This window comes from Panthera onca, chromosome B3 (assembly GCF_046562875.1).
Source record: "Panthera onca isolate mPanOnc1 chromosome B3, mPanOnc1 haplotype 2, whole genome shotgun sequence".
NCBI classification, from domain to species: Eukaryota; Metazoa; Chordata; class Mammalia; order Carnivora; family Felidae; genus Panthera; species Panthera onca.
Genome location: NC_138344.1, coordinates 434,592 through 461,854, shown reverse-complemented (window position 1 = coordinate 461,854; position 27,263 = coordinate 434,592). Strand labels below are relative to the sequence as shown.

The window sequence follows — 27,263 nt, the reverse complement described above, 5'->3', positions numbered from 1 at the left end:
GTCTCACGCCTGTGGCACGCTGTCCCCCGGGTTAAACACCCACGACTCTCGGGACTAGTCCCGCCCGCTCAACTGACAAGAAGAGTCAGGGGCTCGCCGGCAATTCTGTCGAGTAGTTTAATATTCAAATTTCGCTCTCCGTACAATCACGTAGGCAGCCGCGGTTTTATCAAGCGTCAGATCAGTCGGCAGGTGCGAGTCACGGGACGGCCTGGTGCCTGAGCACCTGGGCCGCCCTCCCCCTGCGCACGGCCTGCGCCCCGGCCCGGCTGCCGCAGCCCTTGAATCCTCCTGGCGCTCGGGCCGGGACCCATCCCCCGCCCTCCCGTCAGCTCTGGAGGGAGAGCCGAGCTCACGTGTCACCTGAACAAAAGGCAATGCTGAAAACGAAAAGTACCCACGCGCGAAGCTTCCTGGAATTGTCAGCTGCCGTCGGCAAAGCGTCACTGCCTCACCCTGACCTGGAGACCTCCCAGACCCAAGGGGACCTGGAGCTCAGGATGTCCCCGGGAGGCCTGCCGTCTTCGGCAGAGACTGGGAGGATGTCCCCCTGTCACTTTTTCTGCTCCTGGTAAAAGGAATCGATGACGTCTTTGTACTTGTCCAGGACTATGAACCGTCTCAGTTTCAACGTGGGACCTGAGAGAGCAAGTGGAAGGAGGGGTGAGGCCCGGGCTCGGAGAAATCTGGGAAGATGTGTCGTGGGGATCCGCGCCTCTGACGGCAGCTCAGCGGTACCGAGTGCTTACACCCCGCCTCGGCCTTGATGGCTCAGAGGGCGCTTCCCGGGGGAAGCCGCTCCCACCCGCCCCGGGGCGGACACGCCAGCGTGCTACAGTGGAGAGCGGCCCCCGCGTCCAGCTGAGGCGGCACCAGAGGCCTGCTCTGGTCTGTGGGCTGTGCCGCAGGGGGGCTCCACCCCCGACTTCACAGGAGATGCCGGTGGTCTCGCCCCCCCCCCCCGGGAGCCAGCTGGCCCCAGCCCAGGCACCAGTAGGGCCTCGGTGTCAGTCCGGGGGTCCCATTGTGATTTCAGGGGAAACGGTCCCACGGTCGAAGCAGAGTTAAGGGTCGTGTTGGAACCGATCTGTGGGTTCGCCAGGCTCACCCTGCCAGCCCACACCCCTGGCCAGCTGTGTCCTCCTGCACGGCCCCCGGAGTAGTGGGGACAAATGAGGGAACCCCTACCCAGCTCTCCCCCTGCCACGGAGAAGTCCTTCTGGAGAATGGCCCACTTCTGGATGTGGTAGGGTTGGGCGGCTGCCTTCCTGTTGACTCTCTGAATCCCTTCTTCAATGGCCCGGTACACGGCCTCGTCCCTCCTGCCCACGATCTCAGACACGGTGGTGGCGCTGCTCCCCACCTGCCGGCAGAACTGCACGGCTTGCTCGGTCAGGTGGTCCGTTGGGTGACAGGCGTCTGGGTCCAGCGTGCACTGAAAAGCCAGAGGTCAGAGCCGGCGCGGGCCTCACCCCATGAGACGCGAGCCCCTCTTGAGGAGGGTTTGCTGGGGCCAAGGATGTGGCTCGCTGTGAGCTGTTCCCGAAAGATGGCTCAACGGTGGGTAGGATGCCACCCCGGCTGTGTGGGGCCCATGGTGCGTGGAGCCTGTGGCGGGATGACACCGGACGGCCCTTGGCCAGCACACCATGGTCTAAAGCAGGGACCCTCTCCCGTACGTCCGGCACCCTGGGCTCTGAGCATGTGAGCGGGGCAGCGCTGGGACAGAGGGACGGTCACAGCAGTACACTGTCAGTTGTGGGGGTTGGGGGCGGTGCGCAGGGCAGAGTGTGTTCCCACAAGCTACACCACCCCTTGTGCAGGTAGCCAACAGGTCGTCCCAGGATATAGTCACGAGACCCCACGCGCGTCCCAGCCGGGCCTGCCTTCTGCTGGGGCCGGACCCCCAGTCCGGCCGCCCCTCCCGAGCCAGACGCCCAGACGCACCTTCAAGGTGAGCAGCATGGACAGGAACTTCCTCTGGTCGCCGACGAGCATGGCGTTGCTGATGATGGGCAGCTCCATCTTCACGGCATCCTCGATGGGCACAGGGGGCACGTTCTCCCCTCCGGCTGTGATGATTATCTCTGGGGAGGCAGGGCCAGGCCCCGGGCACGGGCTTTAGTCCAGCACCCCCGCGGAACCAGGACCCAAGCCTGGGCCACGGCCCCTGGAAGCCACACCGGCCACTTGGGGAGGTGCAGCCGGCGGGGGGGGGGGCGGCGCACACCCTCGGAGGCACCTCTCACTCGCCTACCCCCTTCCCAAACGCCCTCCCGTCCCCAGCAGTCCAGAGCGCACCGCCTGCTCTCAAGGGCCGCTCAGCTCAGGAGGCCCCCCGCCTCGTCCACGCTGGCCCTCCCGTGTCTAAGCTGCTCTCGCAGCGTCCGCCCCTCGTCCTGCGGAGGGCCGTGCGCGAGCAGGTGCTGGCACTCAGTGCTCTGGTCTCTTCCCGCCAGGCCAGGTGGGAGTAAGCGGACGTTTACTGAATACACCTGGACTGCTCTAGCTGGATTGCGCCCCCTGTTCTAGTTGGACAGAGGAATCAGTCACACGGTGTGCAGGCCCCGTGTTGACGTCGGGCAGAGAAGAAGGAGACAGCCCTGGCTGCAGCGAGCTCACCGGGCCGTGGCACAGAGGACGGCCAGGGAGGAAGCCGTCAGCCCGGGCGTGTCCAGGGCAGCGAGAGTGGGCGTCCCTCACCACCCCTGCCTTCCTGCGCTTTCCCTGACCACCCGCTCACCCCCACCTGTGTCTTACACCGTCAGTACCCGCTAGAAACCCTCAGCAAACGGCATGGAGACAAACACCCCCCAAGACGCCATGCGAAACACATCCAGGATAAAATGTTGTAAGTGTCCCTCCCGAGATCAGGAACAACACAGGACGATTGCTGTCCCCGCGTCCATTCACCGCACGCGGCTCCAGTTGTCCTGCCGGCGCAGAGGCAAGACAGATACAGGAATGGAACGACGGAACGAAACTGTCCTTATTTGAAGACGATCCGGCTGTGTCCCTGAAGGTTTGGAAGGAACACACAAGCCAGCAGAGTCACATGATTCGTCGAGGCCCCGCCACCCCAGGAGGGCGCGGAAGCAGCCTGTGTGCCCTCGGCAGGCAAGCAGAACGCAGATTTTATGTGATGCTATTTACGACAGCACCCAAGATAGAATACTCAGGGCAAATCTAAGGAGAGGCGTGCAAATACCTGCACGCTGTGAACGTTGCCGACAGACCTCAGTGTAAGCACACCGAGGGCGGGGGGCACCTGGGGGGCTCAGTCGGTTAAGCGTCCTGACTTCGGTCACGATCTCATGGTTCATGGGTTCGAGCCCAGCGACGGGCTCTGTGCTGACGGCTCAGAGCCTGGAACCCGCTTCAGATTGTGTGTCTCCCTCTCTCTCTGCCCCTCCCCCACTCGTGCTGTCTCTTTCTCTCTCTCAAAAATAAGTAAACATTAAAAAAAAAATTTAAGGATGCCGAGGGATAGACGGGGTCCTTGTTTAAACTGGACCGTGTGACCCCGAATGACACCACAGGGGCTGCGGACACTTTCCCAGCTTCGTCGCCCGCCTTTGCTCGTGGTGGTTTGACCACTGGTTTGTTCTGTGTGTAATGTAGTAAAAGTTTGTTAGTCCCTTTTCACGGCTCCCATGTTTGGAGCCACAGACCTCCCGCCTTCTGACACGACACAGAATTTCTGTTTTTCTGTTTTTCTCCAGTAGTCACAGGGGCTCCGTTCTTTGCGCGTAAATGTTTTATCCTGTCTGTTGTGATCGTAGATGGACTAGTTTCTTCCGCAGTCCTTCTAAATCGCCGTGCAAACGGAAGCCATGGTTCCCGGTGGCGGTCTTGGCTTTCCGTGTGCGCGGTGCTGTCACCCTCCTTAGGGAGCTGGCTCTCCGTCCCGCGGCCGTGGCCGGCACCACGAACACTGCGGGACGTGGATAATGGGCATCCGGTCCTGCTCCTGGCTTCTGGCTTCGTTATGCTAAGCAAGTGGTCATCCATTTCTGGTTTTATCCCGTGCTTTTTTCCACGAATGAGGACGTTAACGATTCTTGTGAAATACCTTTTCAACATATGTGCAGATGATAAAACTTTTAAAGTTCTCTTAATACATATCCCTGCATTTCCATAACTTAGTTATGATGGGTTATTTTTTTAATGTGCTGGCAGACATTGTTTGCGACTATTTTATGCAGGATTTTAGCATATATGCTCATGAAAGTCATTGGTCCACAGTTTTCTTTTTAAATACAACCTTTTCAAGATTTTGGTATCAATGTTATACTCACCTCACCAAAAATTTGGAATTTTTCCTTCTTTTCTGTGCCCAAAAAACAGTTGAATTGTCATTGGGATTCCTTAGGACACCTGCTGGTCTCCGTGTTTTGTCTTTTGTGTATGTGTGTGGCAGGGGGGCGGGGAGGGGCCAGTCACTATTGTTTCCATGGGAACCGGTCTGTTTAAATTTACTATCTTTTCTGCAAGTAGTTACATTTTCCCACAAAATGATCTCATTCATGTTTTCAAACGTATTTGTCCAGTGTTGAGCGACTGGTACCACGTTTATGGATCGGAACTCAGTGTGGCGAAGAGATACGTTCTCACCACATCAGTCAGTAGATCCGATGGAACCAAACTCGAAATCTTGGAGGGCTTTTGGAGGCAGCAGGCCTGTTGGTAGCCAGCACCGTCTCACAGAGGAAGGCCACGGCCTCACGTGGACGTCTGGCCGTGTCACAAAGATACTCGGGGAGCTGGTGCGAGTCCAGGCGGGCAGACCAGCCCCCGACGGCGACGCCGTGGGACAGGCGGGCTTCTCGGCGGTGATGCTGGGCGCTGACCTCCAAACGCACTGCACCCTTCCCCCGCCATCACCGAGCTCAGCCCTAGAGGGCGCTGTCAGTCCACCCCTGCAGCAGGGAGCTCGCAGCCTGGGCGCCCAGACTCGGCCGAGAGCCCGCCCTCTACGGCCAGCAGAGCCCGGCCCGATGGCACCCCTGCCTTGGAGAGATCCACTCATGGAGCCGGTTTCCCCAGGAAACGGGTGGGGGTTCCTGCAGGGATGTGTTTGGGCATTACATCCCCTCGGGCCAAGTGGGCAAAGCACCTTTTCCGCGGAAGTCCCCAGCTCTCCTCCTTGGGAGGGCCCCGTTCGTCATGGGAAATTTGAGGTCTCGTGTTTTATTTTAAATTTTATATCCAATCTGTGTTCTCGATATCATCCCCGTGTTTGTGTGTAAAAATACGTGATATTTACACCCCAGAATCTTCTGGAAAGACTTGCCTTGTTTCTTTAAGAAGTCTGAAACCCAGCTCCACCACTTACTAGCTGGGTGACCTTGGGCAAGTTCCTTAACCTCTCTGGGTGTCGTCATTGGGAAGTCGGGGTAAATAAAACGATGTCAGTCCAAGTGCAGGAACTTAACATGCGCTCCGTACTCGGGGTACAAACAGTACAGGCAGTACACCCCCCCCCCCACCCCACGCCTGCAGCCACGAGGCCGGCCAGCAGAGCTCACCTTTGAGGCGTCCAGTGATGAAGAGGAAGCCGTCCTCATCCAGCCGCCCGGTGTCGCCTGTGTGCAGCCAGCCTTCGGCGTCGATGGCCTCGCTCGTTTTGTCCTCCATGTTTAGGTAGCCCATGAAGATGGTGCGGCCCCACAGACAGATCTCCCCGACGCCCTCCGCGTCCTTGTTCACCAGCTTCACCAGGCAGCCTGGCACCGCCTTGCCGGAGCTGGGGGCGGTCAGAGGGAGACGGCGCCTCAGGGCAGGGTCAGGCCTCACCTGGGAGCCCCCGGGTTCCCCAGCTCCTCATTCTTGGCCGACGGCCAGAAGGCGTCCCCTCCCAGGATTTGTGTATTGCAACAGGGGACTTAGAGCTGAGGGGGCGCCAATAAGAAGCTTTAAGGCGAATGAACGAATGAGCGAACGAACGAACGAATGGAGTCCCAATGCACAACTTCAAGCCCTGTGATGGGCCGGCAGGGAGGGGAGGTCTCGAGGCACAGCAGGTGACCCTCCATTCACCCCCTACCGGGGGGCTGGCCCCGTCCCCCAACCCCCCGCCCAGTGGAGCCCGGGCCATCAGCCTCGGGGGGACCCCCTCCCACACATCCCACCCTACTGGAGGGAGGGAAGTCCCTCCGTCAGAACCTGTCCAAGGTCCCCCGGGGTATCAGCACGGGCACACGGGCACGCGTGTACCTGCCGGGGCGGTGGTTGGAGAGGCTGGAAATGAAGTGGGGCCCTGAGGTCTCGCTGAGGCCGTAGCCGCCATACAAGTGGATGTTGAGGCCCAGGAAGAACTGCTCTGTCTCTGTGGTCAAGGGGGCTGCTCCGTAGAAGTTCTTTCGACACCTGGCAAAGCCCAGCGCCTGGCGGACCTTGGCCAGCACCAGGTAATCTGCCAGCCTGGCCTTGAAGGACTTCAGGTCACTGGTGGGGGAAGGAGAACGGTCCACAGGAAGAACCACACGCTCACATGAAAAAGGTATTTGGTGGGCGCACGGCGGCCTGGCCACCTGTGAACGTGCACGCACACACAGGTGTGATACGTCCTGAGCCCGGAGGTCAGACGGGTTCAGCTGTGTCCAGGCGCACACGCACGTACGCGCAGAGACTCGAAGCACGTGTGCGTGGACACACAAGCACAAACACGTCTGACCCCATCTGAAGCCCACGAATGAGTCGTTCATGCGTCTTCACGCTCAGTGTCTGTGCAAATGAAGCCGTATTTGCACACATGTACATGTCTCATGAGACGCGATACCGTTTCGCAGACTCACTAGTAATGGAAACTGTTTCTAAATCGGCACAGGCCAGGTTTATGCCACTGACCCTCCCACAGCACCTGTGGGAATGTGATAAGTGGTCAGAGGCAGTGGGGTGACCTCCAAGTGGTCACCTGGAGGCTGGAAAAGCCCACGTCAGCATGACCTCTTCCGCAGACACCTACTGAAGTCAGGAAACCCCTCTGGAGACCCAGGAGCCGCTCCAGGGAGGCGAATGCCACCCCAGACGGAACAAGTTGGGCCCCCCACTCAGAGCACAGAGATGCGGTGACGGAGGTCTCACGCCCAGCACCTGCCAGGGCCTCCGCACAGGGGTCCCCGGGATGAGCCCAGCCTGTCCCATCCACGGTCGCATGGCCCCGCCCTGCCCCCACCCGGCCTCCTGTCCCCTCGTCCCGGCCCGCATGGTACCTGCTGGGGCACGTCACGTTCTGCTCCAGGGCCACCGACATGGCCCACAGCAGCATCTTGCGCCGGATGAAGCCGGACCCAGCCCCCACCTCCTGGATGCGTTCCATTATCTTCTCCCACACCCGAGGCACCCCCAGGTGGGACGTGGGCTCCACCTCCCGCAGCGTGTTCGCCAGGCTCCCCTGTCCGCCGCCAGAGGGGGGGCCTGCGGTCAGTGCCAGAAGCCCCCACACCCGAGTCCGCGTGCACACCTCCGAGGCGTCCTGCACACAGGCCCCACACGGGCGCCCACATGTGGACACGTACGTCTGCACACGACCCGCCTTGTGCGCTCATGCTGCCAACCCTCCTGGTCACGTGGCCAGAGGCCTCGAAGCTCCTGGGTCCCTCCCAGCCCTGGGGGCGGCCTTATCCCCCAGACGTGACCGTTGAACCCCCCGAAGCAATGGACCAGTTTAGGAGCCGACAAGGGACACCACTCAGGGCCAGTGAGCTGCGGGGGGCCGGGGGGCAGCTCCTCATGGTTAACGGGAGTTTTCACCGCATGGGTGTAGTTTATGGGACTGAGAAGCAGGGCTGTGGCCTGTCCTCAATGGCGTGTGGACCCGCCCATCCACTCTGGCCCTCTCCTCTGTGTAACCTCGGCAGTCAGTCCCTTCTTGTTGGCCGCGCGGGCCATGCTGATGGCCACCGAAAGAAATGTGACAGATGCTCACAAGCACGTGCGCTCGGGGCGGGGGGGGGGGCGGGGGGTACAGTGCACTGGCCGAGCAGACTGACCTGCAGGGCGTCAGGCTCGGCGAAGCAGATGTGCGCCCCCCACTGGATGCCCGTCCACAAGTCGTAGAATTGCGCGGCGATGTGGCTGAGGGGCAGGTAGCTGACCACCACCTCCTGCTGGACTTCCGCCGCCTGGATGCCGCCGGCCTGGCTGCAGTGCCGCGCTGTCCACGTGACCTGGAGGACGGGCAGACGGCCCCGGCAGGGTCCACAAGCAGGCCCTGGAAGACTCACCCCGGGGCTTCGGCTACTTCGGGGACATCTCTGCGGGGAGCTCCCAGGACAGGCCTCCCCTGCCCCCCTCCTCGCCTTTGCTGGGCTCGGCGCGGGCGGGCCGCAGACCCACGGGCTGTCCTATGTCTCCTGGGCCCCTGAGCTGAGGGGCCAGGGCAACGTCCACCAGCAGCCGCGCCCACCCATCTGGGCCCCGTCCTACGTTGTCCTGACTCAGCATCACGCCCTTGGGGCTCCCGGTGGTGCCCGAGGTATAGATCAGCACACAGCACTGGTTGGGCTGCTGGGCGCTGATGATGGCGTCCAGGGTCTCCTCCGGCAGCTCGTCCCCCAGCCCCATGACTTCGTGCATCTGCAGCCAGGCGGGGAGAGCGGGCACTCGGTCAGCTGGGCCGCTGGCCGGGTGCCCCCTGTCCCCAGGCCCTCCACCCATACCGTGTACACGCGGGCCATCTTCCTTGCAGGGGCCTCTCTGTATGTCACTACGGCCTTCAGATGTGGCAGGTTTTTCCAGATCTGTGTGGACGGGAAACATAATGGGGTCTCGTTAAAGAAAGTTACCCGCTGACAAGAGCCCCGTCTCCAGGCACTGTGGTCTCTGCGGTCTGCCTGGCAGGCACTGTGGTCGCTGGGTCCCCTGGCTCTGACCTGTGACCCACTGGAACGCTGGCCACCCTTTGTGCATAGCCGTCCCCTCAGGAGGGAACCAAGCACCCCAGGGGCTGGCTGAACCAAGTATGGCTCATCCCACAACAGAGAGGGATAGGGAAGGAACAAAGGGGACAGAGATGAGGGGACAGAGGGGAGGGGACAGACTGGGGCAGGAACAGAGAGAGGGATGAGGAGGGACAGAGGGGACAGAGAGGGAGGGGACAGCCTGGGGGACAGACGGGGGGTACAAAGTGGGGGACAGAGGGGATGGGAGGACAGAGAGAGGGACAGAGGGAGAACAGAACTTGGTCATCTTGCTGAGTGGAGGTTAACAGAGCCCAGAGTTCAGGAAGGTGATGGGACTGGACACCAGCGAGGAGATACTATGAAGAGAGAGAGTTCTAGAAATCTGTAGTCAGGGGCCCTGTCCTCCCGAGTCCTTGGCTGAGCCAGTGTGCCGGCAGAGAGTGAACCACCAGGGAGCTGGAGGACCACGGGAGGCCACAGGGGCCAGAACCATCCACGTGTCTGTCAGCAGGACACAGGACCCCTGCCGTGCGGAGCGGAGACCTGGAAAGGTCAGATCTGAGTGCTGGAGCTCACCTAGCCTGAGGGTGAAGACCATATAAACCGGCCCAGAAGGGCCAAACACGAGTCTCAAAGTAAAGTTCAGAGAGAAAAAAGAATCCTGGAAAAACACGACCTATGGGAGAATATCAAGACCCCTGACATACATGTAATTGGAGTCCCAGGAAATTTTTTTCTGAAAATTGAAAAGCAGCCTGAGAAGTTTCCACATTTTATTATAAACCCACCAGTTCAAGACTCACAACGAACCCCAAGCAGGATAAACAAAGGAAAACCACACCAAAATACAACGTAATCAAACGCTGATCACCAGCGATGAAGAAAAAATCTTAAAAGCAGCCAGAGAAGAAAGAGGAACCCTCGTGCACTGTTGGTGGGAATGCAAGTTGGTGCAGCCGCTCTGGAAAACAGTGTGGAGGTTCCTCAAAAAACTAAAAATAGAAGTACCCTACGACCCAGCAATTGCACGACTAGGCATTTATCCACGGGATACAGGTGTGCTGTTTCGAAGGGACACACGCACCCCCGTGTTTATAGCAGCACTATCGACAATAGCCAAAGTATGGAAAGAGCCCAAGTGTCCATCGATGGATGAATGGATAAAGAAAATGTGGTGTATATATATATATATATATATATATATATATATATATATGGGAGTATTACTCGGTGATCAAAAAGAATGAAATCGTGGGGCACCTGGTGGCTCAGTCATTTAAGCATCAAACTCTTGATCTCAGCTTAGGTCATGATCTCATGGTTAGTGAGTTCAAGCCCTGAGTCAGGCTCTGCGCTGACAGTGCAAAATCTGCTTGGGATTCCCTCTCTTTCCGCCCCTTCCCTGCTCACACACACTCTCTCTCTTGCTCTCAAAATAAATAAATAAACTTAAAAAAAAAAAAAAAGAATCGGGGCACCTGGGTGGCTCAGTCGGTTAAGCGTCCGACTTCAGCTCAGGTCATGATCTCACAGTCTGTGAGTTTGAGCCCAGCGTCCGGCTCTGTGCTGACAGCTCGGAGCCTGGAGCCTGCTTTGGATTCTGTGTCTCCCTCTTTCTCTGCCCCTCCCCTGCTCATGCTCTGTCTCTCTCTCAAAAATAAATAAAAATATTTTTAAAACAAAGAATGAAATCTTGCCATTTGCAACAACATGGATGGAGCTAGACAGTGTTATTCTAAGTAAAATAAATCAAGAAAGACAAATACCGTATGATTTCACTCATACGTGGAATTTAAGAAACCAAACAAGCAAAGGGAAATAAGAGAGGAGCAAACCAATGAACAGACTCTCAACTACAGAGAGCTCACTGACAGTTACTGAAGGGGCAGGGGTGGGGGACAGGGAAACGGGACGGGGAAGGAGGACACTTGTCCCGATGAGCACCGGGTGATGTAGGGAAGCGCAGAGTCATTATCTGTACACCTGAAACTACTATAACACTGAATGTTAGCTGTGCTGCAATTAAAATAAAAACAAGAAGCCAAAAAACATCAATAAATAGAAGCAGCCAAAGAATCAAGATACCCAAATATACGGAGAGGAACAAAGATATGAAATAATAGACTTCTCATCAGAAACTATGTAAAGTTAAAAACATTGGAATGGACTCTTTAAAAGGCTAAAAGAATAAAAGAAACCCTGTCATCACAGAATTTTAAACTACATGAAAATATCTTTTGAAAAAATGGAAATAAACATGTTTGCAGACAAAGAGAGACTGAGAGAATGTGTTACCATCAGATCTGTGTTACAAGGAAAAAAAAATTTTTTTAAGTACGCTTCATGCCCAGCATAGAGCCCAGAACAGGGCCTGAACTCACGACCCTGAGATCATGACCTGAGCTGAGATCAAGAGTCAGATGCTCACTGTCTGAGCCACCCAGGTGCCCAGAAGAAAACTCCTAAGGCAGGAGATGACGCCAGATGCAAACATGTATCCACGTAAAGGAATGAGGACTGTCGGTGGCAAACGTGGGTAAATATGAAAGACATTTTTCCTTCTTTCAAAATGTCTGTGGGGCACCTGGCTGGCTCAGTCGGTTAAGCATCCGACTTCGGCTCAGGTCATGATCTCACAGCTCGTGGGTTTGAGCCCTGCGTCGGGCTCTGTGCTGACAGCTCGGAGCCTGGAGCCTGCTTCCTGCTTCAGATTCTGTGTCTCCCTCTCTCTGCCTCTCCCCTGCTTGCACTCTGTCTCTGTCTCTCAAAAATAAACAATTAAAGGGGCGCCTGGGTGGCGCAGTCGGTTAAGCGTCCGACTTCAGCCAGGTCACGATCTCGCGGTCCGTGAGTTCGAGCCCCACGTCAGGCTCTGGGCTGATGGCTCGGAGCCTGGAGCCCGTTTCCGATTCTGTGTCTCCCTCTCTCTCTGCCCCTCCCCCGTTCATGCTCTGTCTCTCTCTGTCCCAAAAATAAATAAAAAACGTTGAAAAAAAAAAAAATTTAAAAAAAATAAATAAAATAAACAATTAATAAAATTTTAATTGTGTTCAAAACAGTGTACTGTAGGGTTTATAACCTTATAGACGTACGTTGCAAACAGCGCCAAGGACAGGGGGGAGGAGGAAGTATGTTGTTGCAAGATTCCTGCTTTACATGTGAAGCAATGTAGTCGTGTGATGGTAAGTAGTACGGCCTGACACTAGATGGCAGTATAGATCGTGTAATAAAGTGGACTGTGCGTAGTTAAAAAGGCAAAGGCAAACCCTAGCGTAATAGCAAAGAGGGGGAGCTAATTAGCCACTGGAGAGAAAACGGAATACCAAAAAACAAGATAAAGTAAAAATAAAAAACTCAATCCAAAAGAACTCCGGGAAGGGGAGAAAAGGGACAAAGCACAGGACACGTAGGAGCAGCAAACTGGTCGATTTAGTTTGTCCGGTGGGACAGAAAGGCAGGACCCAAGTCTGTGCAGTCTACAGGGGGACTTGGCTCTAAACCTAAGGACCCGATAGGTTCCAGGCAAAATAAAGCAGAAATACACGCCGTGCAAACACTAATCACAAGAATTCTGCGGTGACTCTCGCAGCGTAAGACAGAGTAGCTCTGGGACAAGAATGTTTCTCTTTAGGGATGTTTCTTAGCGACAAAGCGGTTACTGAATTGAGGGGACACACAACTCCATGCAGGTATATATATAACAGAACTGCAAAGTCCCCGAAGCCAAAACTGATGGAACTGACAGCAGAAATGGACAAATCCACAATCACAACTGGGGGTTCAGCTCTCGGCCCTGGTCTTCGGTGGAACAGAGAAAATCAACAAGGACACACACGATGAAGCCATCAGCCATGCCGACGTTAACGTCGCCGACGCGTGTCCTTTCAGACGTGCACAGAGAGCAGTCGCCGAGACACCGCGTCATCCTGCCCACCACACGTGTGTACAAACAGGGGCTTCCGGTGGCAAAGTGCCCCAGGCAGTGAGACACAGTTCTCTCTCTGGAGAAAAGTCCCAGCCGGTGAATTAGAAAACCGACATTCTGCCTCCACTCAGTGGTGACCGTCAGTGGAGAAAGGCTGGTGGGGACCGTCACGGTGGAGGAGCGGTGCCCGCCCCCACCCCCAGAAGTTGAGGGAGAGGAGGAGAGCAGATCAATCCGGATCTCGGGACACTGCCCGGGACCGTTGACCCGGCTTCTGCCGCGGGCTGACGGCAACAGCCCCCACGTGTGGTCCCGTGCCGCGCCCCCCCACCCCACCCCCCCGCCTGGCAGGTCTGTTCAGGACAGCGTGCGGGGCCCCACGCCCCCGGTGTCAGACGCAGCAGGTCTGGGGTGGGGCCTCGGGGTTTGCATTTCAAGCAGGTTCCCAGGTAAGGACGCTGCCGGCCGGCCGGCCAGCCTGGGCTTTGTTCTGAATTAAAGACAGAGACATGGCCACACACGGCCTGTGGCCGGTTCGTGTCCTGATTCAAAGGCACCTATGTCAAAACGGCCCTGCGGTGGGTGGCTGATGAGACCACCGGGATCGTGTGAGAGACATTTCGTGTGCTCGTGGAGAATGCATGCCTATTGAAATACTCAGGGGGGACATGAGTTCACGTCAGAGATTTGCTTCAAAAACTTCAGCGGAAGAGGCAGACTGGCACACCGCACGACGGAACACGACATGTGGGACCAGCACACGAGGGCCGGCCACACTCTTGCAGCCTGGTCTGCTCGGAAGCTTGCATGATGCAAATTTTACCTGGGGTGGACATTTCCTAACTCTGGGCCTCAGCGGCCCGACCAGGCGAGTGGGTGGGCACCCGTTGCCTTGTCTTGTTGTACGTGTATGTGTGTGACGTGGGGTTGCTGTGGAGGATGAGGGGGAGGGGTCCGGGAGGGAGGGATGGAAAAGCCCTTTGTAAGCTGGAGGTCTACGAGGACACCCGGCCCGGGGCCCCCAAGCCCAGTTCCGCACTCCCCCAGACCTTCAAGATCTTTTCCAGCTGCTTCTGTGTGTCGACCACGATGATGTTGGCGCGGGAGTCGTGGGCGATGTACTGACAGGCCTCCGGGGAGCTGGTGGTATAGATGCCGGTGACGATGCCCCTGCGGGAGACCCAGGAGGGGTCCTGTCTGAGCCAGTGCAGAGGCCCAGCCCCTGCCCTGGAGGGCCCAGACAGGCAGAGGAGGCCCCCGGGAGGAAGGGGAAGTTGGGGAAAGAGGAAACAACCCTCCTTCCACTTTCGGCCCACCCCCGACCCACCAGAGACCCTGCCCCACCCACAGCCACTCACCCTGCAAACACCGTGCCCACCGCCGAGAAGAACCACTCCGGGGAGTTGAAGCCAAGGATGGCCACGCTGTGGGCCTGCTCCAGGCCGAGCTCCAGGACCAAGGCAGACAGGCCCGGTCAGCCGGCTCAGAAGGGGGCCTCTCACGCCCAGCGGGGCCCCTTCCAGAGCGCAGGGACCAGCCTCCCAGGCACCCAGTCAGAGGGCACCCCGGGCCCCTCCCGCCCAGCACACCAGGCGGCCCCGCTCATCCGAACGCGAGCACAGATGAAAAGTAAGTGCTGAGTGCCCGGCGGGTGATGAGGGCTCAGTAAAGGTAAAACCCTCAGAACGGGGCCCGGCCCACCGCACCCACCCAAAAAGTGTTGGAGGCTCCACAGTTGTCATTTCTAAAGGCTTGTCAGGCGGGGTCGGGGAGCAGGCCTCCGAGGGCCCAGAGCTGGAGGGCAGGTCTGGGGAGGGGCCCTCACCTTCAAGAAGCCCTTGGCGGTTCTCCGGGCCAGCAGGTAGTACTGGGAGTAAGAGATGTGCTCCCACACGCCCTGGCGCTTGAAGCCCAGGGCGCTGAGGTCCCTGTACTTGTCCAGGGCCTCGTGGAACATCTGGTGCACGGTGTAGGGCGGCTGTGGGCAGGTGGGGTGGACACGCAGGTGGACGCGTCCGTCGGCCCGGGTGGTCCACAGCGGCTCCTCTGCAGGGGGAGACCGCGGCTGGGATCACGCCGGCCTAGGGTCACCCCCTCCCGGGGCCCCTGGGCCTTCCTCGGGCCGGGACTTTGGTCCCGAAAGTGCTTTGGCTGCTGGCAGACAGGCGAGGGATTGGGGTGGGCGGGAGGCTGCCCGGAGGAGGAGGTCTGATGGCCCCGAAGCACGGACAAGGCTTAGGGATGCAGCAAGGAGGCGGAGGCCTTGGAGACACGGAGGCCCCTGTGTCTGCTCCCGCCGTCACGCCAGCTGGAGCTTGTCCCAAGGCAGGGCTCCCTCAGATCCCGAGGTCCTGCCTCTGCCTCCTGAGAACGGGCCGGGGACAGACCGGCTGGACAGAAGGTCAAAGCAACAAGAATGGCAGCGCCCCGAGGGGCTGATCTGAGCCTCCTTCTGTTTCTTTGTTTCTGGTAAAGACCAGGATGGTGCCCGACCTCACCCCAGCCTCTGTGTCAGGGAGGAACAGGGGTGGTGGGGACTGGGGGGCACGGCGCCGCCGAAGGGGAGGCTGCCCTCGGCCTGGGAGCTGCCGTCTGGCGGGAATGGATACCGAGGCTCACCCGACGTCCGGGAGTTGTAAATGTCGGCTCGCACTTCTAGAAAACACTGTGTGGACCAGGTCACCCATCCTCAGTTCTGTGACCCCAGTAAGTCCCTGGTGGAGCACATCTCAGCCACCCCCGCCCCCCACACACACTCAGACGGCTCCCAGCTTTCACCCTCGTTCTAGGCTCCCCGCAGGAGAGAGTTCTAGAAGTGTTCACTGGATCAGAAGGGAAAAGCTTTTGGACTTTTGGGGGACATTTTAGAGCTCCTTCATCTAACTTCTGCTCTCCTGCACCCGGCGCGGACCCCCCTCCCCGTCAGCGGCCTCACCTCACGGCACCTGCGCTCCCGCTCGAGGGAGGACAGAGGGGACGGAGGAGAGAAGGGCCCTCTGTCTCTGTGCGGGGGCGGGGCCCGGGGCTCCACCTCCAGCCCCTCTCCATACCCAGTCCTCACCCCCCGGAGTCACTCCCCTGTGGTCAGAGGTCCTGCTTCCCGAGCACCTGCCTCGTGCCCGGTGGGGGTGTGTGTCTTCTGTCACAACCTCTGTTCCGTCCCTGCAGACCCCAAGAGAAGCAGGCCGGGGAACAGCTTCCGGCTGCTGGCAAAGCTGGGGTTCCGACCCACAGGCCCATGCTGACCCCAGCTCCTTTGGGAAAGGACTGTCCTGCCTCCTGCCCAAGTCCTAGAAGCCTCAGGAGCCGTGATCCTGGACAGCTGTCACCTTAGGCCACTGCCTCTTCCCATGTTCTGGGGCTCCCGGAGTGACCTTTCTGAACCCAGATCTGACCTGTTCGAGGGCCTCCCATGACTCCCCTTGACCACAGGGTTGTGTCCACACTGTGGCCTCTAGGAAGGCCCTCCCCAAAGGGCTCCTGGCCCCTGTGACCTCGGCCCGCCCCCTTCCTCACAGCCAGCCTGAGCGGCGCTCGGCCCCCCTGCCCCCGCCACGCTGCTGGGCCCCCTCCCCACCACGCGCGGGGGCTTCCCGTCCTGCAGGCCTGGGAGGCCCTGCCCTGTTCAGGATCCTTCTGGTGCAGCTGCCACGGCTCGGGGCCTCAGCCTCTGGTGCCGGCTGCCCAGAAGGAAGACAGAGCATCTCCGAGCCTGGGGTGTCTCACGCTCCCCTCTGTCCCCTCACCTCCACGTGCTCCCACCGCTCAGCCTGATCTCTGTCCAAACAGAAGTCTCTGGACCTTGAGTCAGAAGCCCCGTTCTTAGCAAGGTGGACGGAGCACTCAGAAGGACGCACGCGCCCACAAGCCTGAGCCGTGGACCCCAGCCGTGTCCCCCGACCGCAGGACCGGGCACAGAGCCCAGGCCCTGAACCAGGCCCGCGAGGCCACTGCGCCACGCACGGAGGCCGCTGTCTGGGGCAGGCGCGCTGACCTACAGGGTGACGGAGGCCACGGCGGGCGGGGAGCGGAGCCCCTGGCCACCTCCTGGGCTCTTTCCTTCCCTGCCTGTCCTCATGACCACCTGCTGGGACTGAAGCCGCCGGACCCACCGCCAGCCTGCTGACCTGGGTCTCTCCCAAAGTGGAAAGCGTGAAGCAGCAGAGATGTCCCCAGGCACCCAGACGACACTCACTGCCGGCCAGGGTGCTGTGCAGGGTGGGAGTGTGAGCTGGCGCAACCTTCCTGGGGGCAAGCGGGTGACACGCGTCACGGGCTCCAAGACGGAGTCACCTTTGAGCCAGAAATCATGCTTCCAGGACGCGCCCGTGGGAACCAAGCAGAGATACAGAGACCACAGTGCTGTGGTCACCCATGTCCAACAGGGGCTGGGGACCCACCAGGGTGCGGCCACGCCCTGGGCTCTCGGTGGCCATTAAAACGAAGTGTTTAAGGACGTTGAACGACCAGGAAGCGTCCACAGGAGGACATCGGGTGGACAGTGCGCGTCACAAGTGCAGGCATGTGCGTGAGCGTCACAAAGCTCCCACGCTCGGCCTCAGGAACCTCTCCCTTCCTCCCCTAGACTCCGCGCCCCTGCAAGCGCCCCCTGGTGGGAACACGTGTGCCACCCATCAGGGATGCCGACAGACAGAACTTTAGCTGGGGGCTAGAGGGCCAGTCGCAAATTCCCACACAGCACGTCAGAGTGAGAAGGCTTGAGTCCCGGAGAGGCAGGGGTAGCCAAGGTCACAGCAGGGTAGGGGCAGAAGTGGGACAAGACCTCAGTCCGTCCTGGGGGCTGCCTTGCACCCAGAGCGGGTCAGTGAACGGGTGTAGGCCTGAGAGGGCCACAGTCCGTTCCCTTGGGGACGCTGTTGGGGGAGGAGAAAGTGGTGGCCGAGTCCCCTGACCCTCTGCCACGGGGTGGGCCGCCCAGAACCAAGCAGCAGGGAGGGACACAAGCCGTGTGGTCCCCAGGCTGATGGCAGAGACATACGAAGTCAGGGTGACCTGCCAGTCCTTTATTCTTTTCATTTTTTTCTTCTCCACCCCAGCGTGTGGCCCGAACTCACGACTCTGAGATCGAGAGTCACATGCTCTACCGACCGAGCTGTCCACACCCCACCTTGAAGTTCACAGGGACACAGATCTGCCAGACCCAACCAAGCTCACTGCTACAGTAACAGCCAAGGGCACGGCCAGGACCCAATCACGGTCCCTGTCACCCAGGAAGGCACCCTAGATCCCGACTGGACCCAGCTCCAAAAGGCAACCAGCCATTCAAGTGACAGAGAACCCAGCCAGCAAACAATACAGCCCACGGCCCAGAGCACGAGGCAGAGGATGACCGCTGAGTGCTGCGGGTGGGCTTTCCCAGGGCCCGCCTGCCCTTCTCCCTCCTCCTCCCCCTCCTCCTCCCCCTCCTCCACCCCCGTCCTCCACCCCCCTCCCTTCTCCTTCCACCTCCTTTTCCTCCCTCTTCCACATCCTCCTCCCCCCTCCTCCCTCCACCTCCTCCTCCTCCCTCCTCCCCCCCCTCCTCCTCCCCTCTCCTCGTCCTCTCCCTCCTCCTCCTGTCTCTCTCCCTCAGCCCAGGTCACGGCCTGACCTTATCAATCACCCATTATTCAGGGGGTGGCTGGGCAGGCAGGGAGCTATTTTCCTTGGGGCTCTGGAATAACAGCATCTGAATAGCAGAGGAAATCACTCTCAGTTGTCTGGGGAGGAGAACTCAGAGAGGAGAGGCCCCAGGGATATTTTCTGTGGGAAGTGGCCTGTTGTACAGATGGAGGGGTACGCTGGCCCTAGGAGAAAGGTGGTTCTCGGCCAGGGACAGATCTCTCTCCAAGAATGCTCCTTCTGACTGGACCCTGGTGTCCCTGCCACAGAGGCCAGTCACGGACTAGAGCCGGCACACTCCCACTCCACACGGGCCCTTGGAAACCGCCCACCCCATGCCAGGCACTCTAGGGGAAGTATAAGAGAAAGAGAAGGATGTGACTCCAGATAAGGACAAGGCCGGCCTGGGACAGAACGGTTTGTCTAGCCCTTGTACGGAACCCACTAGAATGGAGTGTTGGCTCCACGGTGTCTGAGGTTTCTCAGTGGTTCAGGGGAAACACCCGTTCCACCTGGGAGCCAGCCTTCTTGCCCGAGGGCCAGGGGCTGTGGACTTGTGGCCACTAAGCGGAGAAACCCTGGGCTCCCTGGGCCTCCATCTCCCCATCTGAATTGCAGCCTGGATCTGCAGGGCGGGGGCTGGGGCGGGCCGACATGGGCTCTGGGGACACGGCGGTGGACGTGCTCCGGAAACGCACAGGGGACCCTGAGCTGGTCTCCATCGGCTGGAGAGAAGAGAGGTCTGGGCCCGGGGTGGGAGCAGCTCAGCCCGGAGCCCTAGGGCACGGGTGCCCCCAACCTGTTTTGTGGTTGAGGAGGCTGGGGTTCCCACTGTTCCCGCTTCTCAGGTGAGGATCTACCTGCTCGAGTGTCCTCTGTTCTCTGGGAAGCCTTCCCTCCCATCCCCTCCCCACCCCCACCCCACCCCCACCCCAGGCTCAGCTGAGCTGTCTTCTGCCTCCCACTGTCCCCAGCCTCAGGCTGTGGGCTCCCCAGGTCAAGGGTGGTATCTGTCTCCTTGCAGCCAAAGAGAAGCCATGACCTTGAGCATCTGGGGAGGGCAAGACTGAGAGACTGAGCGGTGCCCTTTGTACCCCCTGACCCACCAGGGACTTCACGGGGCTAGAAACCCCCAGCACCAGAGCTCCTCAGTGGGTGTGGGGGGTTCCTAGGAAGCACGGGTATGGGGAAGAAGCCCCGTCCCCAGCGGCTGCTCTCCCCTGCCCTCCTCCCCTTCCCTGGGGTCTTGGCCTTGCCCTGCTCCAGCTGGGGGTTTGTGCTCAGCTAGAAAGAACTAGAAAGCAATGTGTCTCCAGGCCCTGGCACAAGGCTGCCTTTGTGTAGGGGTCAGATTCTGGCAGCTCTGTGGCCCTATTCAGGGGCTCCCGCCCCCCACCCCCACCACCAGCTCAGAGCCTAGCCTGGACAGGGGCTTGGGGACCTTCAAGCTTCTGGGAACTCAAGGAGACTCAGGTGGACGCTCGCTCCTGAAGGAAGATGCCCAGGGGGGCTGCTAGCCCAGCAGTTAGCTGGAGGGGAGGCAGGGCCTGGAGGGGACCGTACTGTCACCAAGGCCCAAAGAGGCAGCGTGGCCAGTTGAGAGTTCTACTTCTTACTAGCTGTGTGACTCTGAGAAACTCATGGGGCCTCTCTGAGATGGTTTCCTCCATCAAATGGGAATGCGAAAGTGCCTGCCCTAGGGCTGTTTTGAAGATGTGGTGAAGAGTGCCAGCAGCACAAAGCCCGGCCCAGGGGACAAGTCCAACAGAAGTCCGCCCTCTTCTCAGGGCTCAATCCCGGTGGTGGTAGCCTCCAAGCCCCGCCCCTTAGTCTCCCACGCAGCCAGCGCCTTCCCCAACCTTCCAGAGAGAAGCACAGGCTCCCGCCCCCTTCCCGGGGAGTTGAGAGCCGGGCTCCTCAAGTTGCCTGGGAGTCTGGAGAGAAGCCACCCCCCTGCCCCGCCCCACCCCGCCCCTGGCAGCAGGCTGGCACCTGGCCGGGCGCGTCTCCGCAGCTGCTCCCCAGAGACACGGGGGCTGCACAGGGGAGGCTGGGCCGAGCACGAGCCGCACGCCGGGCCCGTGGGGGCTCAGGAGGCCTGCCTGGCAGTGCCCTGGGCAGTGCAGGGTCCCGTGGGGCGGCTCCTCCCGGTGCCCGCTGACAGAAACGGTGCCAGGAGACCCCTCTGGCCGGCGACGCTCGGCCTGGGAGAGGAGCGGCTTGTCTGATGGCAGCAGGCGCCCCACGGCGGGAGGCGACCGGCATTTGCTCCGCAGGAAGCCAGGCGGCCCGGGGCGCCCAAGGAACCCGCCCTCCTTACGCCTCTTTGCGTCTCTTCCAAGGGGCATGGCGACCTCCGCCTTGACCCTGCCTCTGTCCTCCCACCAGGCCCGTCCCCCGCCCAGGAAAGCCAGGCCAGAGGAAATCTGGGGGAGGGGGCCCCGGGCCTCCCCTTCCACCTCTTGCCTGGTTCCGCCCTCACCCGCCAGGGGCCCAAACACCACCTCACACACTACCGTTTGCTCCCCGAAACCCACGCCTCGGCTGACGACGGGGAGGACGCCAGGTTGGCCCGGACTGAAGATCATCCTACAGAGATACGCCCGCCACAAAGGCTTCCACCAAAGCCCCGGGCCGGGGGTTGGGGTGCTCTGGGAGCCGGGGCTGCTCTGAGGAGCCCGGGGGACTCAAGCCCGGGAAGACCCGCCCCTCCGCGGGCCGCTCTTTGCCCCCCAGAGGTGACACCGGACAGGGACAAAACGACAACAGTGGACCACCCCACCGACAGCGCAGAACTCAGGAGACGGCGACCCTCCGTGCCAGGCACTCGCTGTGTCCGTGTTCGTTCAGCTTGTGCTTTGCCACAGTGTTGTCATGAGCCATTAAAAACGAGCACGCCCTGTGTTACTACCGTTTTGATGACTCTTCGGGGTAAATGGTAACTCTGCCTCCCTCAAAGTGCAATTATCTGAGGGTCAAGGTCTTTAAAAGGGCACATGACTCTCCAAGCCTCCGCACGGACTCTGCTGGCTGCCACCCACCGGCCTCGCCGCAGGCGACAGGGGCTCCACCGGGTCCCAGCGGCCCGGCAGCCCGGCCCCAGGGGAGGCCCCGCCGCCTCCCGCCGCGGCCCTCCCGACCACCCCTTGCCTTCCCTCGCGCTCGGCCCCGACGCGGCCCCGAGGAAAGGGTGTGCTGGGCCCCCGGCTCGCCTCTGCCTCTGCCCGCAGCCCACAGCCTCCCGGCCGCTCACCTGAGCAATCCAGCTGGGCACCCCTCGCCTTCTCCGGGGACGGGGACGAGAGTGGGAGAGCATGGCCGAGGGACTCTTTGGAGAGCGCCTGCCCATCACTCGGAGAGCTGGAGGGGAGGGGAGAAACGACGTGAGACCCTCGGGGCCTGGCCCGGCTCTCCGGTGCCGGCCCGGCACCCACATCGGCACTTGGGGGTGCCGCCGGCCTCTCTCCGCCTCGCGGGCTGCTCTGCGTCCCCGTGGGGGTCAGGGAACAGGACCTCAGTAGCTGTAGGGCCACCCTCAGCCCACCCAGCCTGTCCCACAGGCTCCGAGGGCTGCTGCACACTCCTCTGTTGTGTGGCTCTCTCTGGACTCGGTGTCCCCGTCCGGACAGGACTCCGAGCACGACTCCAGCGGGGGCCCCCCTCCTCACCCCACACCCACCAGGCCTCGGGCATTGAAAACAGTCACGCTTAGAAGCTCAGAGCAGAGCTGAGGACGGTGCCAGGGCTCCCACGGGCCTCTCCTCCCAGGAGGGCGTGTCGGGTGCCCTATGCCTTCCCCAGTGGAGAGGACAGGCATGGGCTAGAGAGCTCCGGCCCACATCCTCCTCGCTTCCCAGGCATGGTGGCCCTGGACAATGATCTCCCTTCCAGCCAGAGAGCCCAAGGGGTTATAGGGCCTCGTGGTCAACCTATTGATCCACAGCAGCATTCTTCCTCAGGGTTCAACCGGCCAGACCTCAACCGCCTGGGTGATGAGCAGACGGAGGTCAGTGCACACCTCAGCCAGGCAGGAATGTAACCCCACACAACTCCAGGGACACATTTCACAGTCATCGGCTATGCAAACAGTGCCTACTGGAGTTGTGCAGCCTGCAGCCTGCACAACTGGTCACGGCAGCCCTGAGGACGGGACCCTGGCTCCCGTCAGGGTGGGGCTAGTCCCACCCCCACCCAGTTCCCAGGCTGTCGGGCCAGTTACCTGTTTGTCACACTCGGTCTTACTTCTTGCTGGTACTGCAGGTTCAAACTAAGTTTGCGAACACACCCAGGCCCACCTGGAGGCAGTCTGCTTAAGAACCTGATAGGTTTTAAATCGAAAGACATCAGGAGGTTGTGAAGGGAGGGGCGTAGGGACAAGGGGGCTGAGTGGGGGCTGAGTTGGTCCCCTTCTTGTGTGTGAGCAAGGTGGCCTGTCCCAGGGAAGCCACCGGAGGGGTGAAAGGATACAATTTCTGGGGTGGGGCTTCCGCACCAGGTGGAGGGTTCTGAGCTTGGAGCTCGTCCAGCCGACTGTGGGTCATCGGTCACCACCATTACGGTGGGGTCGCAGAGGGGCCCCTCCACATTATACTGATACAAACAGCCCTGAGCTCTGGGCGCAGACACGAATGAGGTCCCCCACCGGGAGCCCCAACGCGGGTGCCACAAACTTGGTGCAATGTCCATGCTGTCCCGGCCACGTTCCGGAGACGAGCGAGTCTTCCAGAGGGTTGGCCTTTGACAGCACCCGCTGGGCAGCTCACCCTCGGACGGGCCAGGGCCGCCACTGGCTGTGATCGCTCGCCATCCGAGCCACCTCCTCACAGACAAGTCTGGAAACCCTCGCCATCAAAAGGCACAGACATTTCCCCCGCTAATGAAATCTGTATAAACTGGTTCTGGATTTAAAACAGCGAAACCCAGACTACAGGAAAAGACGGCCGCCTAAGGAAGCCGGGAGACAAACATACTCATCATGACTAGAGCCTTCTGTTTGCTGGGGACCTTGGCCAGTCTCTCGTGACTCAGATGTGCTGACGTCCACTCCCCCATCCTGCTCTGTCCTTCCCTCGGTGACAGGGTGGAGTGGGTCCCCTGCCTCTGCCTGCCGTGACAGGGACACCTTGCTCACGGCCCATGTCGCGCAGGAGGTTCCCACTCAACCCCTAAGCCCTGTGCCCGAAGGATACCGGATGCCTAATTAAGAGAAGGCCAAATTCCAATTTTCCAAGTGAGGAAAGCACGCTCTTCCCCTCACCAGAGCCCTTGAGATCCCATCTCTTTCCGGGGATGTCACCCTCGCCCACCGACTGAACCCGACCTTCCTATAACGTTCCTGCTCACTCGGGGCCATAACTAGTAACTGGTGTCCTGTCCACTCAACACGCCCGGGAAGGGAGCCACGCCCTGTCACGCTGGGGTCTGCGCCCTCCCGTGTGGCCACAGCCCCCATATCAGCGTTGGGGACGCCGCTGCTGTATCATCGCTCACCCCCGCCTGCGTTCCTGTGGGGGCAGCCGCTCACCTGGGGCACCCTGGGGTGCATCGTGGTGAAGCCGGACCACCCAGCCTGCTGTCCCCAGACTGTAAGCCAGAGGCACAGCTTCCAGAGTGGGATCTGTCATCCTCAAAGGAGGGCACGTGACATGCGAAGCGTCCCCACAGCTCTGACCCCTCACACGCACCTGGGCCCTTCTGACTCCTGCGCTCTGGACAGCGTGGCACCGGGATCCACTCAGGGACCCTCAAGTGAGGTGGGGCCACCGTGATTAGCGCCCCGGCCCGACGTAGGTGCTTAGCACAGTGTTCCCGGCCTTCTGGAACACCACACTCTTCCTGCCCTCACACACCCCATAAGCACCTAGCCCTCTTCTTACACAGAAACCAAATGTCTTTAGCACCTGCCCAGTGGCTCTGGGAGCAAGGAAGCCCTCGAAGGGCGCGTGGCGTGCCTACACTGTGCGCGGTGGGGGCTGGGCGGGGGCCTGGGGGAGCCTGCACTCCCTCTCCCGACCATCTCTGGTCAGGTGGTCTCTCCCTTCTCTGCCTGTCTTGCCAGAGGCGCTGATGGGAGAGCCCACTGAGCCTCATTCAGCAACTCCTCCAGGGAGCCCTCAGGGATTATCTGCAACACTCTCACTCTCACAGCCTTTGAACACTCAGGTTTAGGCTCTGAAGGCCACACATGGCTTGGTAAGCTCTGTGGGCCGTGTGTCCTTGGGCCCTGGGCCACACTGAGGTGCAGAGCAGGAGTCAGCAGACACACAAGCCCATGGGCTTTCCCATGGGAGCCCCTCCTGGACGGGGGTGCATCGCCTGGCTATTTCTGTGGTCTTTCTTCCCTTTCAGCGTTTAGCAGCCAGGTCACTGTCCTGTACACAACAGGGGCTCAATAAACGCCTTCTTGGACAATATAGCATTGAGGTTCGTTAGAACTGGCCTGCCTGGGTTCAGCTCGCTTCACTAGCTGGGTGACTGTGGGCAAGGCACTGCACCTCTCTGAGCCCCGGCGCTCCGCGCCAACCCTGTGGCGTCATGAGCACATGTGAGCCCGGCAAAGTGCATGTGCACGTCTGCTCTCCTCCTACTTCCGGGGCCGTCACGGATCTTTCTGGGAGTAAGGAGGAGACAATGCTTCGGTACGACTGGGAGGGTGATTAACTGCAGTGACGGGGGGTCCGGCGCCGGTGGAGGAGGCGGGGCCTGCTTCCTTACACGGTCCTCAGGACGGAGCCGGCAGACCTGAGCAGGAGCATCTCTGGCATGGTCCCCGCGGGGCCGCGGCCTCTAGCTCACCCAGGACGGCGCCGGGACCGCAGGGAACTCATCAGCCCGGGGGAGGCCCCGCTCCACCAGACCGCCCTGCAACAGAGACACAGCGTGTGTCACGGCCGAGGCCGCTCGGGCCCCAGGCAGGGCTCACCCTCTCCAGGCCTGGCACCGGTCTCTAATCTGCTGCCTCCTGAGCCCACAGGGCCACTAGCTTGAGAAACGGACCCACCGGAGGCCTCCGTCTCTGCTCCCAGGCGGGCTCGCTCACTAGGATGAGGCAAGAGACCGGGCCCCCTGGCCTCCTGCTACGCAGAGTCCTCACCGCCCTTGGCAGTCCTCCCCAACCCTGTTCCCGACGTCCCTCTGCCCAGGGCGCTCAGAGAGCCCAGCTCCCGGACACCCAGGGCGTCCAAACATTTCCCCAACCCTGAGAGGCCCAGGCTGGGAGCTGAGCCAGATCACCTCCAGGTGCCCCGCTCCGTGTCACACCGTCGGTCGCAGCCTGCCCCGGTAGCGGCTTCCTCACCGGCTCCCGGACCCCGCCACAGTGGCCCTCGCCCCTGGTGGCCCGTCTCACCTCGAAGATCAGTCCCGGCAGCTCTCTAGGGACCCGGCTTCCAGGCAGAGGACCGCGCCGAGGACTCTGGGCCGCGTGGGCCCAGCGGGCCTTCCCCCTCTATGTTGGCTGGTCCGGAGCGTGTGCCCGCGCCGTCCGCCAAGCCAGCCGTCGAGAGCTGGGAGCCCGCGCTGCTCCCGGTAATGAGGCAGCCCAGGCTGGGCGTGCTTGCGGGGACCCGCCCCGGACCGCCTGAGGCACCGGGGAAGGCGTGGCCGACACCTCTGACCCACCTGGCTCCGGCCCAGCGGCCCACCTGCAGGCCTTACGTAAGCAGGTGGGAAGGCCCGGATGGGTCTGCGGCGGCGGGCGGGCGGCCGGCCTGTTGGCAGCGGTCCTCGGCAGGGCGACACCGCTCTGCCACTGGGCCCTGCACCTGGGCCGGCCTGGGCCCCGCGGCTGCCGGAAGCGTAACTTTTCGTCCTGTTTTGTTTTGCCTTTTTAACCGTTCCGGAATGCACGACCGTGCCCAGGCTCTGTGTGCGTCGGCTCCCGGCGCCCTGCCCGCAGCCCCGTGCCGGGGACTTGGGGACAGGCTCCACGGCCCGAGGAGGCACCTACACAGGCCCCTGCACAGGCCCAGGGGCCTGGTGTCCGTGCGCAGAGGGAGGCAGAGCCGGACGGACGCCACGCCTCCCGGACCCCGCGCTGGAACCAGGACGCCACTGCACCGCGTGCACCCCATCTGCGCACCGGGAAGCCCCGCCCCCTGCCCCAGGATGACCTCGCGCCTGCGCCTTGCCCTCTGGTGCTCCTCCAGGGCTTGTCTCGGTCCAGGGACTTGAACATGAACCTTCTAACACCAGGGCCCCTGCTCCTTGGAGTTTCCGCCCCCCGCCCAGGCACCCCTGCAGGCCCGGGGTCCCTCACCCCTACGGCAGACAGCCCTACTGGGTGTTAAGGGGAAATTTTAAATCCTGTGAAGGCCCAGGAGCAGGGCACAGCGGCCGCGACGGGGCTGGGCCGTTCCAAGGCCCTGAACCCAGTCGGAGGGCAGAAGACCCGCAGACCACTCCGCGGAGGGGGGTGGGTCGGTGCCAGCGTGCTCACTTCAAGAAAATTCTGCCCGTCACCAAATCCCAACTCTTCGAGTTCTCTGTTCCTTGCAATACGTGACCAGAGCCACCCGCGGATGCCCGGCAGCTTGGGTCTGCGGTACTAGCCCCCAGCCTCCCACGGCTTCTCCCCGTCCTCCGCCCTGGGGTCCCCAGTGGACTTTGGAAACCTGTGCTCTGACCCAACCCCTGAGGACATGTCTCTGTCCCAGAGGATGAGCCTGGCTCTTGGCCTCCCTTACTGCTCTCCCGCAGAGGGCCAGCAGGTGATGTTAATCATTGGACTTGGTGCTGAGCATGCAAGTGGCTGGGAGCGGCGGCAGAAAGTTCAAGGGCTGGCAAGAACTCCAGGCTTGGCTCTCTCAGCC

At 60.8% G+C, this 27,263-nt stretch overlaps 1 protein-coding gene across 1 annotated transcript; it reads right to left on the bottom strand.

Annotated features, from left to right (window-relative positions):
* Positions 1 to 101: 101 nt before the first annotated feature.
* Positions 102 to 24,763, bottom strand: ACSBG1 (acyl-CoA synthetase bubblegum family member 1). Its single transcript, XM_060617471.3, has 14 exons — positions 22,673 to 24,763; positions 21,707 to 21,813; positions 14,657 to 14,877; positions 14,190 to 14,278; positions 13,881 to 14,001; positions 8,664 to 8,744; positions 8,431 to 8,580; positions 7,995 to 8,171; positions 7,215 to 7,396; positions 6,217 to 6,447; positions 5,529 to 5,746; positions 1,948 to 2,087; positions 1,189 to 1,435; positions 102 to 639 (listed from the first exon to the last, which is right to left on the bottom strand). Exons 1-14 carry the CDS (start codon positions 23,137 to 23,139, stop codon positions 554 to 556), a joined length of 2,517 nt encoding a protein of 838 aa, XP_060473454.2. The 5' UTR covers positions 23,140 to 24,763; the 3' UTR covers positions 102 to 553.
* Positions 24,764 to 27,263: the final 2,500 nt, after the last annotated feature.